The following is a 20,000-nucleotide window of genomic DNA, read 5'->3' as shown; positions in this document are numbered from 1 at the left end:
CATTGATTCCAATCATATTCGCACAGCGATCTTTTAAGTGGAGTAATAAGAGCGCCGACGTGTAGCTAAACGCTTGCGCGGAAGATTCCACGGGAACATAAATAACCAGAGACGCGGCCCTGACAAGCACACGAGAAATCATTTTTCAATAATCCTCGGCTCGGGCCTCGGCTGTTGACAGCTGAGATGAAATATTCAGCGGCGGGCTTTTGTGCGAATGTGACGAGGCGGGTGCGGAAGAACAGTCCAGGACAGAGGGAGAGATAGAGAGAGACAGAGAGAGAGAGAGAGAGAGAGAGAGAGAGAGAGAGAGATACTTGCAAGAACAGGATCAGAGGACCTCATTAGGTGGAATAAAAATACAAGAGAAATCATCGGGCTGTTCAAGTGCACTTCTTTATCAGTGTCAGGATAGGTTAATTGCAATGTTTGCGTTTATTGTCGTGTTGAATTGGTTTTAAACACAGAAAACATGCTTGAGTAATGAAGTCAAATACAAGCGTCATGTCTTGTGTACTCATCTGGTGTTGTTGATGCACTGTACGTAGATTAAGTGGAAAAGTGAAGGAGGAAAGAAATGATTCTGACCTTTTACTGTGTAGTTTATGCTTGTCATTAATGAGGTTGTCAAGCGAATGTCTTCATTACCTCGATCCCGGATCAGTACTTTCTCACTTTCATGCAGTGTAGTTCTGGCTACTCAGCTGTGTTGGGGTCAGTATGTGAAGGTCAGTCTGTGGATGGACTGGGATGGCGTCAATGAGAAGGCTGCTGTTTCTGGATGTGTCTGGGACCACATCCTAGTTCCTGTACCATTGGAAGGATCTCACAGACAAACAGAGAGAGAGAGATAGAGAGAGACAAAAACACACATGCAAATGTTTGCAAACACACACATATATGCAGACACACACACACACACACACACACACACACACACACACACACACACACACACACACACACACTCACATACTCACACACATACACACATGCTTGTGGGCATGCACACACACCCACTGACACACACATGCGCTCATATGCTGCGTCTGAGATTTATGGCCTAGGTGAAGATTGATTAGTGCTGTCACATCCCCTGATGTACGGCTGGCGTCCACCCCACCCAAACCATCAGCACTCTCACATACACACACACACACATACACACACACACACACACACACACACACACACACACACACACACACACACACACTCTGGTGCATGCACACACACCCACACAAGTACACATCCACTCTCTCACGCATGCATACACTCCGTCTCACACACTCACCACCCCCAACCCCACAAACGCACAAATCCTCAAGCCCTTTTTTGACAAGCACCCGGAGCTGTCGCACCAGTTGAAGCCCTTGCAGACAGACTGCTGTTTTAGGCATTTCCTCTGATACCGCCATCAATCAACGCATTCCAACTCCTGTGAGATGCAGAGAGATGGGTGTGTGTGTGTGAGTGTGTGTCTCTGTGTGTGTGTGTTTTGTGTGTGACTCCATGGTGTTGTGTGTTATGCTTTACATGTATAATAAACCAGTGCTGGTTGTGGGCCTATTTGTGTTATTGAAGGAGATTGTAGCGTTCTCTCTTTGACGCTATCACACATAGGGCTCCCCTTGAGTGCGGTGGCAGAAGGGAGAGTGGTCGTAAATTGCAGGGCTCGGGGCAACAAGCTATGAAGCAGGTGTGCATTAGACATTCTGCACACACGCACACACACACACACACACACGTACGCACACACACAGACACACACTGAGGCAGGAAGGATGCAGCTCGAGTCCCATTAGCCGCAAACAAGCTCTCTCCTGTCGAAATAGCGGAGGGGAGAAGAGAGTGAGGTGGTGTTGGGGGGGGGACGGGGGTGTTGGAGGGGGTGGCTCAAGGACTCAGACCTCCCACTTGAACAGGCAGTTAAACCAGTGGCAGCTTAAGTCGCCCACCTTTGGACTGGAAGAGTGTGATCCTAACTTTGTTTTCCTTCTCTCTGTCCGACTTTCACGTTCGCCTCTCTCCCTATTCCTTTCTCTATCTCACTCTGTCTGTCTCTCTCTCTTGCAATCTTGTCTTTTTGAATCTGAAGGTGTAAGGTTTGTGACAACCAATTTGAATGTTGTATGATGTATGAATGTTAAAGAGCTGGTTTAATAGCCTAATAACCCTCTCCTTCTCTCTCTCTCTCTCTCTCTCTCAGGTCTCTCTCGGCGGTGCCCCGGCTGTAGTTTCCCTCCCGCGCTGCCATGCTGGCCTGCCTGCAGAGGAGGCAGAACCCGCCGCCCCAGCACCATCACCACCCCATCTGCTCCGGCAAGGCCCTGGAGCCACCGCAGGCCATCAGTCGAAAATGTGAGTCCCCGAGAATGGTCACTACCACAGGACGGGGTGCAGGGGTGCGGGGCGGGCTGGGGTTGGGTCGGCGTGAAAGGAGCGGGGTCAATGGCCGACCTCCTGCTGGAGCGTGGGATTGTTATTCCCTGTTTCCTCGGGCTGTTTGGGGGGGTCAGGGTCAGAGCTAAGGCTGCAGCTTTTGACCTTTCACCTCTGTGGTTGTATGGTGTCTATGGATATGTATGTCGTCCAGGTTGCGCCTGCTCGGCCGTAAATGTGAACTGAAGCGATGCCAGCGAGCGGAGGCAATGGCAGGAGGCTGCATTCTTTGAGGAACTGCATGTTATAACAGTGCCATGTGCCACGCTTACAGCTATTGCCTTTGGACTTTTTTTTCTAATGTTTTTCTTCTGTTCTCTCTTGCTTCCTTTCATTCTTCTGTCCTTTATGAATAGACTACATTTTTACCATTGCCCAGTCTTGTGCATGTGGGTGCATTTCTGAGATTGCGAGTGTGAGACTGTGTGTGTGAGGCGGTGTGTGTGAGGCTGTGTGTGTGAGGCGGTGTGTGTGAGACTGTGTGTGTGAGGCGGTGTCGCTGTGAGAGGGAATGTGTCTCAGTGAATTGTTGGCCTAGACCTAGAGGACTTATCTTTTTCTCCCTTCTTGCAAGGACTTGACCCCCCCCCACCCCCACCCCAACCCCACCCCTACCCCAGGCTCTTGATCTTTTGAACAGTGAGCATGGCCGTGTGTGTGATGTGATTTAAAGCCCTGTGTGAAGGTTGCCAGCATCTGTTTTTCACGGTCGCACTGCAGTCAAGTCGCAAATCCTCTCCTCTCCCTGCTCGGTGGCGGATACAGTTGCCAGGCTTGGTGCCTCCCCGGCAGGCTGTTAAAGAACCGGCAGGAAATGGAGGGTTTGCTCGTCAACCAGAAAGTGATTATCTGTCCTCACAGTGCATGTGGCCAGCGCAAACACGTCTGTAATCATTTACCGGCCAGGCTAAAGGTGTTCAAGTCATTACAGAGCACCACACGTCCACGTATCCTTTTGTGTGGTCTGGTTTGTGTGAGCACTGAATGTGTGCTTGGATCCGGCTGTAGCTTGGTGTTCGAGTCTTTGTGACGTATAGGGGTTGTTGGGTATATTATGATGGAGGACTCATCTGGAGCCATGGCCCCTGTGACTCTGTAAACATGAGTGTTTGGCCTAACAGTCTGTACTGTATGTAATCATGGAGACTTGGTAGGTGTCAAATAAATCAATATCTACAGATAGGAGGAATGAGATTGGGCATTTGTTTTATTCTTCTGTTGAATGTTTTGAATGGTCTACTGTATGACAGAGTGCACAAAGGAAAGGCTAAGACTTCTTTGAAGGATACGTTTTTACAGAAGAGATTGCACACACTCAGGTGTATTTCTCGTCATGTTTCTGAATTGTGGATGACAGGATGCACACTGGATGTTGTTTTGCCTGGAGCTGCTCCATCTGAAGGATATGTCTACAGAACTCAGAGCTGATGCTGTTTCTGTATGGCCTCGAACTGGACCGGCGTGTCCTTCAGCCTGTGTCAGTAGTAGCGTTAATAACACAGACCCCCTGGTCACAGGAAGGCTACTTGACAAGGTAACTCTGGCCCAAGGATTTAAAACAACAACAAAAAAAGAATGAGGGCAAATAGTTCCCCCTATCCATAAATACACGCTCCCTTCGGATTTTCCTCCGAAACCCACAGATTAGCCTTTAGCCAAACGGCGATCCAGGGTTTTAGAGCGTTCCAAAAGTGTTTGTGCCCTTTTGTTTTGCATTGTGACAGCGTCCAAAGACAGCAAGCCGATTAGAGGGGTTTTGGTTTGGGTGGGGGCTTTTTTATGAGAGGAAGAGATAGAAAGACAGAGAGAGAGAGAGAGAGAGAGAGAGAGAGACAATGTAACCAGAGGACTAACCCACGGGCAGTAGCAGTTTCAGCCTAAGCTCAGAGCGGTAATAGGATGGTGTGGAGATTCTGCTCTCATGGTGGCCTGATATCCGTGGGCTCTCATAAAAGGACAGCCTTCCATAGGAAATTCCCACATCTCCTCCCTGGCTTTAAACAATAAGCAAAATCCCTGTGTCCTGGTATTGATGGGCTGTTTTTTTGCATGTTTGTCCTCAAGTCAAGATTCTCTTGAACAGAGAGCTGCCCTGGCATGGACAGTGCGCCGCAGAGAAGCTGCCAGGGTGAGTGACGTGATGGGGGAATCAAAATGTGTGCTCATGGAAGGAGGAGAGCAAGGTCGAGAAAGAGGAATTCAAAGACAGGGGGAGGAGAAGTGCAGAGAGATGTGAAGAAAGAAAGTGAAAGGGTGACGAGAGAGAGCGAGCGAGAGGACGAGGAGTGAAAGAGGGCACTTGGAGAGGAGAAGAAAGGCCACCACGGCCATCTTAATCGATTCCCTCCCTCCAATTTCCTCAGGATTAGCCCACTTCCTCAGAGGGCCTTTATTCAGGCAGTCAGCAGGAGCTGGCCCCTGCAATCAATACGAGAAGAACAGTTTCTCCCTCTATCCATTCTTTCCCTCTGTCCTTCTATCTCTTCCCCTTCTTTCTCCCGGCCTCTCTCTTTCAGTCTCCTCGTTCACCTGTGAAAAGGCTTTAGCCTGTGCTGTGCCGGTGGTTCGTTTCAGGGGGGTTGGGTTGAAGAGATGGAAGGGTCTCAGAGCAGTGAGAGCACACAGTGACGGGCAGCTCTGTGGGGGCCCTTGTGGAGGAGGCGCATGTGACATTCACACACACGCACACACTCTCTCACACACAAACACACACAGACACACACACACACACACACACTCATACACAGACGCACACTCACATGCGCACACACAGTAGATTAGTAGATTATTCAGCCATCTGTATGTGCATAATGTATGTTTGACGTGCGTGTTTGTGTGTGTGTGTATATATATATATATATTTTTTTTTTTTGTGTTTGTGTGTGTGTGTGGGGGTCTGTATGTATTGTCTGTGTGTTTGTATGTGTATATATTTTTGGTTTTGTGTGTGTGTGTGTCGGTCTGTATGTATTTTCATGTGTGTTTGTGTGTGTATATATTTTTGGTTGTGTGTGTGTGTGTGTGTGTGTGTGGGTCTGTATGTATTGTCATGTGTGTTTGTGTGTGTATATTTTTTTTGTTGAATGTGTGTGTGTGTGTGTGTGTGCGCGCATCTGTGTGAGACTGGTTGGTAGAGATAATAGAGTGTGTCCTGAGATGATGGAGAACACTCAGCAGAGTAGCTGGCAGCGCTGGAGAGGTGAGCACTGCCATTTGCATCTGCTGTCCTTTGCACAAAAGCAGCAGGGGACCATTCTCTCTCTCTCTCTCTCTCTCTCTCTCCCCCCATCCACCCCATCCACCCATCCCTCTCTCTCGTTATCTCTCCCTCTCACTCTACCTTTCTATCTCCCTATCTATATCATTCTCTCTCTTGGCTCGGCTCATTCCCTCTATACATACAGCAACCCATTCTTTTCTGTCATCCCTCTCTCATACACATCTTTGTGTGTGTGTGTGTCTGTGTTGTGTGTGTATTTGTGGGGTTGGGTTGTTGGGGAACGTGAGGGAAGGGGACATGGTAGAGAGGCATGCAGATGCCGAGCGCCTACACAGTTCATTGATGCGACTCCCATTAAAAATCCCTCATACCCTCAATAAAAAAGGGCTTAACTGGCTCCGGCATCAGCTGCGAGCGTTCAGATCAGCTCGCCAGACAATCAATTTCCCTGGAGTGCAACGAGCTTAGCGGGCCAAACAGGAGGCGGCGAGAGGGGGATGTTTCCATTATCACAGTCCTCGCTCTGTCTGAGAGAGGGAGAGAAAGACAGAGGGAGATGGAGGGAGAGAGAGGGAGAGGGAGACAGAGACAAGGAAACGAGAGAATACTGTACATGGAACTGAAGCAGCTGTGAGAGACCGAGAGAGACAGTGAGAAAGAGTGAGACAGACAGAGAGAGAGAGAGAGAGAGAGAGAGAGAGAGAGAGAGAGAGAGAGAGAGAGAGAGTGATGGAGGAGGAGGGGGGATCTTTAAAAAAAAAAAAAACATCCACTGTGTGCCCTTAAAAATATCATATTGGATTAGCCTTACTGGGTTAGCCTTTGGAATTAGCTCTTCCCTCGCCGTGGAATTAAAAGGGAATGTTGAGCGCTGCTTAAATTATAAATCACAGCCGCTTACTTTCTGCGCGCTGAAATTCCTCGCGCATGTGCTGCGCTGCCAGCACCCGGCCCTGTCATCTTTAATTAAATCCCCCCTTTTGGGTGACATTTGCAGAGCCCTTCACCCCCCCCCCCTCCCCACCACCAGACTATTTGCCAGTGGCCTGCATGGTGACATGAAAATGAGAGAGAGAAAAGGAGGGAGGGAGAGGGAAAGAAAGAGAGACAGAACAGCTATATTAGTGTTGGAAATCAACATCATGGAGGCAAAACTGCTAGTTAAATTCTTTTTTTTCTTTCCTTTTCTTTTTTCGTCCTCTGGACCATCTTGTCATCTTCTTTGTTTACTCTTTCATGCAATTTGTGTGATTCTTCTTCTCTTTCTCAAATCTTTATTTTGTCTCACTCCTCTCCTCCATCTAAAATTACCCATTAATCGCTGTGGGTATTTGCATAGCTGGTTTTAGACACTTAAAAGGGTCAGCAAATCATCCAAGTAGCCCTAGTGCTTAACTGTCACCCAACTGTCATCTTGCTCCAACCTCTACCTGACCCTATGGCTAACCCCCACCTCAAACATACCTAGCTCCTTCCCTTAACCTGAACACGCACACTAAGTTTGAAGTGTTAAGTCTAAGCCTATTTGTATTTCTCACAGTCCACAGTGGTGTGAGGAGAGATAGGATAGGACAGGGAGGATTATGGGACTATGCCAGGTTGGGTTATGTGGGACTTGCATCACACCTCCAGTGGATGGATGTTTCCTCTGAGCAGGCTGTTCCTCTACAGGCCCTCGTTCCTGTCCTACAGATTATTAGTTCAAGCCCCATGCACATGAAGTCTAGTTTGCTTGACTCCAGGTTCATTTTTCACACAGATTGAATCTTTAATTGCGTGCAGATGGAGCCTGGTCAAGAGACATTTGCGTGTACATGAACCCAGCACTGTATAGGTCTATTTCTGATACAATATTGTCAATGTTGTCTTGAGCTAGAACAGGATGCAGACTAGTTTTTGTCCTTTTTTATTTTACATTTGTCTGTGCTGGCCTATATCCTATTGTTTGTTCTGTGCACATTTACACATTCAGTTGTGTTTTCTGTGATGTATAGGCTACAGCACATTTGGAAAAAATAAAGAAATATTTTAGTTGTTACTATATATTTGTGTGTTGTTTTATATTTGAGTAAAAACATTATACAGTTATATTTTACTACCAGAGTAAGCTGACGCCATGACTTGCATTGACAGGCCTGTCTCACAAGTCATGCAAGTATTTTATACCAGCAATCTTTGCTTTGAACCAGGAAGCGCAGCAAAGGAGCAGGCTGGACCAAAATCTGGCTTGTGTTTTGTGTTGTCTTGTGTTGTCTCAGTTTAAATCGCTCCCCTCTGGGTGCCCCCTCTTTTGCCTCCATGAGCATCTCCTGTGCCCATGTAGAGACCTGGCCCCTTTAGCTTGGCCTGGGCTCCCCCGCTAAGTCACGCGGCCGCACAGGGGTTTGGATCCGAGGCCTGCTGCGGCACTGTCGTGGCTTGTGCCCGCGTGCCCCCGGTGAGCATCCCGCTGGAGCCTGGCTCTCAAGAGCCAGCCAGCCCATATGGCAGCGTGACATCATCTTTCGGGGTCACAGGAACCAATCAGGCCGAGCTGGATTAAAGACCTCACAAGACCGGATGGTGGAGAGGGAGTGTCAAATGAAGGAGAGAGAGAGAGAAGGAGGGAGAGAAGGGGAGGGAGACAGACAGACAGGCGCACACAGATATGGACAGACACAGATGGAGATAATGTGAGGGTCAGAGAGAGAGAGAGAGAGAGAAACAGAGACAAGCTAAAGAGGGGGACAGAGACTCACAGAAAGCACAGAGCCAGAATGAAGCAAGTGGATTCAAAAAGAGAACCATTGATTATAAGAACCTCTGTTTCCATTCACACAATGACCATCACTTGTACTCTTTTTCCATCTCACTCACTTTGTACACATTTTTCCATCGCCTTGACATTCGCCACTCCGCGCACACAACAATAACCACCAAACCCAGCTAGCTCTCTGTCGGAGGCTGTTGTTTCAGTGGGCGTGGTGACATGACGGGCTGAGCTGTTTTGATGTTTGTTCAGCATCACTGTGAATGCACCGTCAAAGGGGACCTGGTGTATTTAAGGAGGCACCAGCAGCAGCCACGGCTGCCAGTACAGGGCCCTTGAGAGCCTCTTCTCATCCTCAAAGAGCATGCATCACTAGTCTGCATTTTTATCTTATTTGTTTGTGTGTGCGTGAGTGTGTGTGTGTGTGTGTGTGTATGTGTGTGTGTGTGTGTGTGTGAGAGTGTGTGTGTGTGTGTGTGTGTGTGTGTGTGTATGTGTGTGCATGTGTGAGATCTGCACACAAGGACCCATTCATTCCGGCTAAAATAAGAAAATTATGTTTTTTTTATGTTGGTACAAACCCTGGTCCTTTGCTTCCTGACTTTTAAGATAATCAATCTATTAGCGCAATTTACACGTGTCTTAAATTACGTTCGACTTTTAGGAGGCTAAATGTGTTTTAATTGAATTTGAAGTGATTATTTGGCAAGGAATGGCAAACGGTGTTTTAAAGTTACTCTGTTTCCTGAATGTAACCACGTAGTTGACGTCTGTGTATGCAGTGATGCTATGTCGTGCGGTTTCCTGCACTGTTTCTGTGTGGATGTCGCAGAGCTGGGAAAATGTCCCTGTGAAATATTTAAATGTGGTCACAAGTGGCAGCTGAGATGACAACCTTTTCCCTGATTACTTGCGAGAGCTGGAAAGATAATGAGGCAAAGGACCGGAGATATGGGAGAGAGGGCGAGATAGAGAGTGGCAGAAGGGTGGAGAAGAGAGAAAAAGAGAGGGAGAGAAGAAAGAGAGAAAGACTGAGGGAGGAAATCAAGTGTGTGTGTGAGAGAGAGAGAGACCACAAGAGAGAAAGGTAAAGAGAGAAAGCGATAGGCATGGAGAGAGATAGGCGAATTAAAACAAGAGAGAAAGAGAGAGAGAGAGAGCGAGGAAGGCAGGATACTGCATGCTCTTGACCTTTTCCCTGCTGATTGAACAGCTTTTCAGCAGGCTGCATTCAGCATTCCCCCAGCCCTCCGCCTTCACTAGGCACCATCATCACCCGCCTGCCCTTCCATTTTAATTCATTTATTTATTCTACATTTTCACTCTGTCCCTCTCTGATTGACGAGTAGCCATCCCTTCAAATCTGCAGCTGGTGTTTGCTACTCATGTACTCCTCCACATCCTCCACATCCTCGCCCTGCTCATCTTCTCTCTCTTTTATCCTCCTCCTCCTCCTCTTTGCCACCTGTTTTTTTTTTTTAACTAAAGGCGTAGTGGGACCGGTTGGCGACTCCTTGCTGGCTGGCACGCATGTATATCATTTCCGGCGAGGGAGGATGTGGGGCACACTGCCGTGCCCCTGTCCCACGACGGGCACTCGGCCGTCTGTCTTACAGGAGGGTGGGCAGGCTGTTAATCACGCAGCCAGCTAGGGTGGCACCAGGGTGGCACAGGCAGCGGGCATGGGCAGGCAGCGGCTGTCACCTTGGCTGTGACAGAGCCACCAGAGATGGAGTGCCATGCTGCCACCTCTCGTACCTCTCTGCCTCTCTCTTTCTCACTCTCTCTCTCTCTCTATCTGTCTCTCTCTCGGCTGGCATTCAATGGGCTTCCCAGGTGCACATTAGTGTGTGTGTGTGTGTGTGTGTGTGTGTGTGTGTGTGTGTGTGTGTGTGTGTGTGTGTGTGTGTGTGTGTCAGGTTGGATGACACACAGAGCCCCTGCTGAAAGTCAGGCCAGGGACATCAATGGAGAGAGTAAGTGATAGAAACGAGAGAGAGAGAGAACAGAGAGCGAGAGAGATGAAAACAGAGGTTTGGTTAGCGCTCCAGAACTGTATTGATCCATGTGTCTGTGCATTGCTCTGTTTCACTTAATCAAGAGCATGGTGGCCTGTCATTCACGGTCCACAGGTTAAATATAAACAGCTGTGTCATTTAATCAGTCACTGCAAGCTGATTACTAGAACCTTTTTACTCTATGTAACCCTTCCTAAATACTTGATCCATATGTAAAGCAGATTGTTTCGTATTATCCATATGTGCCATGTATCACATGTATCACATCCATGCATCCATGCTGAATGATACAATCCCTCTGCTTCTCTGGTGCATACAGACCCATATATAGGTTTGAGCCCCAAGGCCCATTCTCATCAGCACCAGTGTTTGCTGTCTTTAGTTGCGACTTGTATTTCGGTATGTGGGGCACTGGGGCAACAGGGGCAATTATGAATGGAGTGGGTAATGTGAACATGATTGGGAGTAAAAGCCCATGTCAGGGGGAGGTAAGGAAAGATGGAGGGAGTGAGGGAGGAGGGAGTGTGGGCGAGACAGATGGAAGGAGTGGGGGAATTCTGTGTGAGTAAAAGCTTGCCTTGATGGTTGATGGAGAGAGTATGTGTGTGTGTGTGAGAGAGAGAGAGAGAAAGAGTGGGAAGAGGAGATGGGAGCGAGAAAGAGAGAGAGAGAGAGAGAGAGTTAGTGAGTGAGTGAGTGTGTGATGGCTTCTGTGCACTGTGCTAACACCGCCACTCCTGAGGGACCTTTAGCTGCAATTAGTGCCTACTTGTCTGACGCAGTCAATCACCACAACGTAATGAGAGGAGGAGAGAGAAAGACAGTGAGAAAAGAGAGAAAGACAAAGAAGAAAAAGAGAAAGTAATGGAGGAAGTGACAGAGGGGTTTTTTGAGCGAGCTAACCACATATGAAGTGACCTACAGACTGAACTCACCTCAGCAGTAAGCGCATGTGTTTGTGTGTGTGTGTGTGTGTGTGTGTGTGTGTGTGTGTATGTGTGTGTGTGTGTGTGTGTGTGTGTGTGTGTGAGTGTGTGTGTGAGTGTGTGTGTTGGTGTGTGTCGGTTTGCGTCGGTGAGTGTGTGTGTGTGTCAGGGTCAGTGTAAATCTGGTTATGTTTGTAATATGTACCCTGGGCTGTGATTTTTTTTGTCTAAATTGGTCTTCCAAGCATTTAAAACAACATGAATGTTGCATGGCTAGCTGAGACAGAAAGCTCCCTCTGAGGATTGACGTATTGTGTTCAGCTGCGCCATGAAGGAAATCAGATGTCCGTCTGTGAGCAGATTGGGCATCGAAACATCAAAGCAATGTGTAACACTCACAGAGCGACATTTCCTACTTGTTCTCTCTCTCTCTCTCTGTGCTTGTGTACACATCCCATTCTCTTGGTCTCTCTCTGTCTTTTTCTGGTTCTCTCTCCCCCTTCACTCTTTCTCCTCTCCTCTCCTCTCCTCTCCTCCCCTTTCTCTCTCTGTCTGTCCTTCTCTCTCTCTCTCCCACTCTGCCTGCCTGCCAGAGTGTAGGGCCTTGTTGCCTGCGCCTTGTTAAATATTAATTGGGAATCAGTGGAGGACTTGTCTCCTAAATGATAGAACAGAAGGGCCCGGGTTTGCTCCAGGCAGCCCGCAGGCGGCTTTCTTCTCCCATTTACCTGCGGCCCGCGCACCACAGCCTCCCCTCTTGTGACAGGCCTGCTACATGTGCACACACAAACACACACACACAGCCTGGTTCTCACGCGCCACACACACGCAAATGCACTCACTTATGCTGCATGCACACGCACACATGCACAAACACACACACACACACACACCCACACCCACAGAGGCTCTCACGTGCCACACACCCTCACATGCACACACATACCTGCAAACACACACACACACACACACACACACACACACACACACACACTCTCTGTCTGTGTGTGCTAAAACATACTGTATGACCACTCAGATGAACACATACAGTGTGTGTCCGAACACACTTACACACCAACACATACCCAAGCACATGCTAGTTTTCGCTCCACATACCACACAAACATGCTCGCTCTCATGATCCTCTCACACAAATGCAGTCAGACTATCAAACACTTTCACTCACACACAACACAGAGGCCCGAATCAAGGTGAATTCAAGATAACCAGCCTGCACCAACCCCCCCCCCCTTTCACTGCACCTTGTCCATCTTGTCTCTTGTCCCTTGTCCAATGCTGTAATAATCCCCAGCCAGGGTTACAGCAGGTCTCGCTAGGCGCCTTATCTTTAGGACTCATATAAAGCATGTGTTTGTTAGCCAGTGTTTATTAGCACTCAAACCTCAAAGACACATTTACAGCTGGCTTTAAACCTCCTTATTAACCTTATTATGACTTTGTCTGTGTATGTGTGTGTGTGTGTGTGTGTGTGTGTGTGTGGGTGGGTGTGTGGTTGTATGTTTTTAAATGTTCGTGTATGTGAGTGTTTTATAATTGTGTATGCATGTAATTATGTGGGTGTGCATGAATATGGGTATAACTGTGCGTGTATGAGAGAGCTTGTTTTTATCTTTAAATGACTGTGTATGTGTACATCTCAATGGATGTTTATATTCTCTGTGTGTGTGTGGGTGCGTGTGTGTGTGGGTGTGTGTATTTCTGTGTACGTTTCATGCCTGAGTGCCGTGTTGACCTGGCTGTAGCCGGAACATTGCTAAGCCTCATTGAGCAAGCTGTTTTTGTCCATCTCTTCATCGGTGTCTTCCTCTGTCTCTCTTGGCCCTCCCGGGGGGGGGGGGGGGGGGGGTGAAAAGCCCTGGGAGAATGTGGGCAGGCCTCTTAGCGAGCAATAAGGGCAGATTGGTGTTGGTGTGTGCTTAGGAGATAGAGTACTGGTCCAACTTCTAGAGTCATGGAGGTACAGATTAAATAGACGTAAGGGAGGAAGGAAGATTGAAGGAGAGCGATTGAGAGAGTGAGAGACAGGGGAGAGAAACAGGGAGAGTCAGATAAAGAATGAGAGGGAGAGGGTGAGAGAGAGAGAGGGGAGAGAAACAGGGAGAGTCAGATAAAGAATGAGAGGGAGAGGGTGAGAGAGAGAGAGGAGAGAGAAACAGGGAGAGTCAGATAAAGAAGGGAGAGAGATGGCGATAGCACAAAAAAGTCCTAGAGAGAATGTAAAGAGAGAGGGATGGGAAAGAAGAAAGAGAGAGAGAGGGATGGGAAAGAACACGAAGAGAGGGACTGAATGAGAGTAGAGGGGGAGTGGACGGGTGGGTGGCGAATTTTGTGAGGCAGAGCCGAGTTCACAGGCTCGTGAGCAGAGGCCTAATCTCACATGACACCACGGGGCTGGTGCTGGGCCTGGTGCTCGGTGTGTGTGTTTGTGTGTTAATGTGTGTGTGTGTGTGTGTTTATGTGTGTGTGTTTGGCTTTGTGCTGACAGCAAGGAGAGAATGCTGATGAAGCGCGGCGCTCCACGCCGATCCAGAGCCCCCACACTGGCTGCACAATGAGCCCACAGTTATCACACGTACACACACACACGTGCACACACACACACGTGCACACACACACAAAAAGCACCACACGTACATACACAGACATATTACAAACATATATATCCACACAACACAGAGCACACACAATCACTCAGGGTGTACTTAGGAGTTTGTAACCTGTCTTCTCAGTTTAGGCCTCCTGACAGGCACACTCAAACCCACTCATACCCATCCACTCCCCAAAAACAGATTGTCTCTGATCACAATACACACAAACACACACACACACACACATATCCTATCCCATCCCTCTCACTAAATCAGGACATTCAGGTTAGCGCCTTTGGCTAGCTGAGATATTTCACCTTGCGCTTTTGAAACAAGTGAATACATTTGATATATTACATGGCCCTACCCCCTCTGCTCTAAACACACACACACACACATAAACACACACACACACACACACACACACACACACACACATACACACACACACATACATACATACACACACACACACACACACACACACACACACATGCATACACACGATTGCCAGTCTAAGTCGAGCACAAATCCATAAATTACAGTAAATGGAGGAAGCTCAGACAACACAATGGAATATTGCCTCCTGCTCCCTCTCACATTTCAGTTTTCCCTCTTAGCTCTGTTCCGTCAGTCCAGTTCATCTCCAGACTGCACAATTCTATATTTATTGTTGGTTTGTTGTGTTTTACATGAATGTGGTGGCAAACAGACATGGTTGTTGTGGCTGTGGTGGTGGTTATTGTGGTTGTGGTTGTGGTGATGATTGCGGTGGAGTGATGGTGGTCCCACACCAGGCCCGGTGTAAATGCTGACAGGTCACATTCCGATGCGGCACAGAAAGCCCTCTGCCCGGCCTGTCAGCTTGTTGTGGCGGCAGCCGGCTTGCAGCCACGGTCAGTGGAGGAGGGGGACGGGGGGGACGGGGGGGACGGGGGGGCTCTTTTGGCAGCCAGTGTCTGGCATGTCATCCCAGATGGGAAAATGCTTCTCTGTTGTTGTTGTTTTTGTTGTTGTTGTTGTGTATTCATATGCTTGCTATGCTGCATTGCTACGCCTTACACAGAAATCGCTGGTGTTCGACATGCATGAATTGCATCGTATGAATTTGACGGGCCTAGCAGCCAGATAAAAGCTGAATCAAAGCATGTAGGGTACTCTGTGTGTACATATAAACACTCTACATACATTTACATTTAATGTGTACACGTTAATGCACTGTGTGTTTTATGTAAATGAATGTTATGTTCATGAATAAGTATACAGAGGCATAGTGTATTTGTGCTGTGAACGTGCATGTATTTTTCTAATGGTGCATGTATATGTATTGTTTTTGTTTCACACATATGTCACTTAACCTTCATGCATGCATGTGTTTACATTACCCTATATAGTTTGGTGTGACTGGAGGTCATCTGGTGTGCATCATTAGTGTTGTTATTGCTGTTGTTGTCAGTGTGTATGTAGGTCGATATAGCGGCTCTGTGGAAGTGAGATGTTTTTTCCCACGCCAGGAGCTCGACTGGGCTCTCTGCACAGAGGAAAGAATGAGAGAGAGGGAGAGACACAGAGAGGGAGAGAGAGAGGGAGAGACAGAGAGACAGAGAGAGGGAGAGGGAGAGCAATCCCTGACTGGCTGCTCAAGCCCCAGCCTAATGCTGCCCACACCTAGACAAATGAAAAGTGACACTTGTGTGTGTAGAATGGTATTTGCAGTGACGCGTTGACTACAGATAATAAAGTGTTCACCCCGAGGTGATCTAAAGTGAGAGTGGCCCCAGTGAAACTCACTTACTCAGGGAGAGAGGGGGGAAGAGAGAGGGAGCGGCAGGGCATGGTGGATGGAGGGTGAAAAAAAGGAAGGGGACAAGAAGGAGAAGGATGGGGACAGAGAGAGCGGAAGAAAAGGGAGTCCTTCGAAGAGAGGCTGAGGAGATATGGAGGGGGTGTTCATTCTCTCTGGTGCTGTGGTTTAGCCGGTGAACCTCAGATGATCCTGGTGACGGATCAGTCTGGAGCTGTCTCCGCTCTCCTGTGATGCGTTATTTTTGTTTTTGTTTTTGTGATTGTGTCAACAGTTCTTCTGAGTACAGCTCTCACCATGTCTCCTTGGTGAGTCCCCTTACAGTCGCTCTGTTTTAAGTCACTTCTTGTGTTATGGAGCACTGTTTGTCACTCCCTGGCAAAAACAAATGTGCACAACAAAGACACACAGAGACCGAGAGAGAGAGAAAGAGAGAGAGAGAGAGAGAGAGAGAGAGAGAGAGAGAGAGAGAGAGAGAGAGAGAGAGAGAGAGAGAGATATACGCACACGAAACAAAGGCCTTGTTTTTATCAATGCAAATCAGTGCTTCTGTGGCCTGACCCTCAGCTGTCCCTGTGGTTCCCCATACCCTGTGTGCATATTCAAGCGGCGCTTAGCCTCAACTCCCCTGGCCTCTGCTCCAGTCACCATCACCCTGGCAACGCATGCCTGGCTGACCACCTTGCATACATATACATATACACGCACACTGATGGACACACACACACACTGACACACACACACACACACACACACACACACACACACACATATGAGCACACATATGAGCACACATATGCAACTCCACCCCCAGCACACACACACACATGCATACATGCAAATATATTGCACACCTAAATACATGTTATCCACACCTCCTTCACACACACACACACACACACACACACACACACACACACACACACACACACACACACACACACACACACACACACACACACACACACACACACACACACACACACACACAGGAAGCCTCTGCCAAGCTCGGTATCTCTTGAGCTCGCAGCTTGTGCCCGGTGTATGTGCAGGGGGGCGTTCATTAGAGCAGGCTTGCTGTGGCATCCCGGCAGGCAGGCAGGCGGGTTAATTGTGGACGCCCGAGCAGCTGGCTCTATCAGGGCCCCATTGTGCTGTCCTTGCCTGTCGGTCGTTACGGCGACAGAGGCACAGGGGTCATAATGGTTGACTAATCAGCCCTAGTCCAGATGACATATCAGTTAGCCTCAGACAGGTATTGTTCAGGGTATGGAAAAGAGCCACAATGTCCTCTTCTCTCTTCTCCTTCTCCTCTTCTGTCTCCTCTCCCCTCTTCTGTTCCCTTCTATTCATTTCTCTCCTCTCCACTCCATCTCCTCTCGTTCTCCGCTCTTCCCCAGCCATCTCTTCTTTGGTGCTTTTATTCTTTTTAGTTTTCATGTCAGCTGTGTTTGAAAGCTTGCACTCGCAGAAAAAGTGCCTCATAAACTCGATGAACCCGTCTGGGGGGGAGAAGTGGCACAATGGAGCAGGGGTCAGAGGTCATGTCACGAAAGGCTGAGCCCGGGGAATCTGTCCATTTCGCCGGCTCCCGTTTCCCTATTTTTGTCTTTCTGAAGCAACAAAAAACATTTTAAAAAGCCAGTCGGACTTCTCCCCCACACCCAGACCCCAAACCAAAGCAATTCCCAAATATATATGGACTTTTCTACCAGCACTGAATTATTAACCGCCACTGACGAGAGAACAATGAGAGGGGAAGGCAGAGGCTTCGCTCCGAAAGGGGCAGAGATTTTAATATGCCACCAAAGCAATGGAGGTAGAAAAAGAGAGATAGATAAAGATTAGCTTGACGTGTCCTAAAAGTGTTGGCTGGAGGCCTTTGGAGTAGGAGCTGAGGGCTGGTGTGAAAGCAGGCTTATGTTCTCTCTGGGCATCTGCTTTGACAGCTCATTCACTTTTAACAAGCAGTTTCTCTCATGAGGTTCATGCGGAGAGAGAGAGAGAGAGAGAGAGGTAGAGAGAGAGAGAGAGAGACAGAGAGAGAAAGTATAACGGAGCTCCTGAACCAGGTGCATGGTGCACTTTGACTGACCTCTCCCCACCGTCTGTAGCATTTCAACTTCTTTCACTCTTTATTTGTGTCGTTTTTTTTCCTCTCTTCTTCCTCCTCTCCCTTCCTTTTTTTTCAGAATCGGTTCCTGTTTGTTTCGTCCTCAGCGCGACCCTTATTTACCGAGCCAGAATTGATGTGACTTCTCGGCTGTCTGTTGTGTCAACATGATCGGTGACACTTCAGCTACCTTTGTGCTTCGGTGTCAGAATGAAATGTTTTTCCTCCTCTGGGTCTGCCGAGCAGGTGGGCAGGATGAAAGCCTCATCTGACGGCTGCGGTTACACGTCTCATTTCATTAGCACTCGACTGAACTTAAACGTGTAGGCTAATGCTAACCTGAAGTGCAGGGGATATTATAATCTGGTTCAAACGCACGTACACATACACACACACACACATGTTAACGCACACTCTCTGAAGTGCACACATTTAATTACAAATTCACACACATGTTTTTACCCCGTTTCTGCGTGTGTGTGTGTGTGTGTGTGTGCGTGTGTGCGTGTGGGTGTGTGTATTTTTAACTTTCACTGTCATTTCCACACTCTGTCTATTTTCATTAGCAGCATTGTTTGACCCCTCACTAAAATAAAAGGCTCTGAACTAAATGGATTTCTTTTTTTATTGTCTAATCTAGACCTCCGCTGCCTTATTGCGTATTTGTACTTGGTGAACCTTCCTTCAACACTGACACACACACACACACACATCTAACGCATACACACACATCACACATATGCTCACAGGAGCAAGTTAATCAGAATTCTAGGCAGCACAGCGACTAATTAGAGCACTGTTAATTGAGAGTACAGGATTATGCCCTCTCGCTCTCTCTCCGATTCTTTCTCACATTTTCATTCTCTCTCTCTCCATCTCCTCCTACAGTCGCCCACACCCTTCAAGGACAGCCCGGGCAGGAGCGTGAAGGGCATGGAGGCGGATGGGGGGGTGACTGGGGTGGAGAGAGGGAGGGTACAGGGTGCCGGGTCGGGGGTTTTTCGGGGAAGAAGGGTGCAGACGGATGGTGTGGGTGGGTGGGCAGCTCCATCACTCACAGGGCTGTCTTTGGCGCCTCCTGACCCGCACCAGGGTCAAACTGGGCCGCCTCTGTGGCCACCACTGTCATCTCCACTGTCACCACAGCATGTTATCTGTCAGCGCCGGAATTGCGTGTGTGCATGTGTGGGAGAAAGAGTGTCTGTGTGTTCTCCTGTGGGTGTTGGTGGACTCATCTGTGTGTGTGTGTGTGTGTGTGTGTGTGGGTGTTGTGTCTGTGTGAATGTTTGTGAGGGACACAGTGAGATGATAACTTCCTCTCTGTTATTTTACCCCCCCCCCCCCCCCAACTACACACACACACACACACACACACACACACACACAGACACACACACACACACATACTCCCCTCCTCGCTCGGGCGGCGTGGCACTAATGAGGGCTGGCATTTGGAGACGGGCAGCTCCGACACACGGGCATTGTGCTATGCCAGGCGCCGTGTGATTAAGGAGGAAGGTCAGGCTGCTAATTGCCACCCTGCCATGGCGCCTCCTCTCTCTCCCCCAACCACGCTAGCCATGAGGCTGATCAGCCATAGCAGGGGTGGAAAGGCTCTTTCTGGGCGGCGTTTCGCCTTCAAAATGCTCCATGTTCTCTGATTCTCCTCGGAGCATTTTAGCTGCTGGAGAACAAAGTGGGTGCTGTGTTCATGACAGTTTTGGTTTGTTTTGTTGCTGAAATGTGTATGTGAAACGTTCTTGCTTCTTCAAACTCCATAGAACCATGGGACCATGGGAGTTTGTGTTCACGAGTTTTTGTTGCTCTGCGCGTGGCACCAGAAATAAAGTTTCAAATAGATAATAATAATCTACTGCACTGCACTACTACACAAATATAGGCTAAACACTCTACATATGAAAATATGAAGGGAGCAGTCAGGAGCAGAAGAGAAAAAAGAAAAACTGCAGGATGACGGTCTAACGTACATCTTATATGTTTGAACATGTGAAATACTGGAAACATTAGCCTGCACGATGCATGCATACCAGGCAAGAAACATCTATGATTAACTATAGCGAATGTCAGAAAGCTAAAGATCTTATGAGTTCGATTTATT

At 48.2% G+C, this 20,000-nt stretch overlaps 1 protein-coding gene across 1 annotated transcript in view; it reads left to right on the top strand.

Annotated features, from left to right (window-relative positions):
* Window positions 1-20,000, top strand: part of fam222aa (family with sequence similarity 222 member Aa) — a gene marked incomplete at its 3' end in the record, with an annotated part of 58,647 nt that overhangs the window by 32,447 nt on the left and 6,200 nt on the right. Inside the window, exon 2 of the mRNA XM_080853127.1 lies at window positions 2,210-2,361. Within this exon, the coding sequence (XP_080709253.1) occupies window positions 2,256-2,361 (106 nt within the window). The 5' untranslated portion in view covers window positions 2,210-2,255. The remainder of the gene's footprint in view (window positions 1-2,209; window positions 2,362-20,000) is intronic.

Source organism: Sprattus sprattus (genome assembly GCF_963457725.1).
Source record: "Sprattus sprattus genome assembly, chromosome: 15".
NCBI classification, from domain to species: Eukaryota; Metazoa; Chordata; class Actinopteri; order Clupeiformes; family Clupeidae; genus Sprattus; species Sprattus sprattus.
Note: the sequence above shows the minus strand (reverse complement) of the source record. Positions and strands in the feature narration are given on the sequence as shown.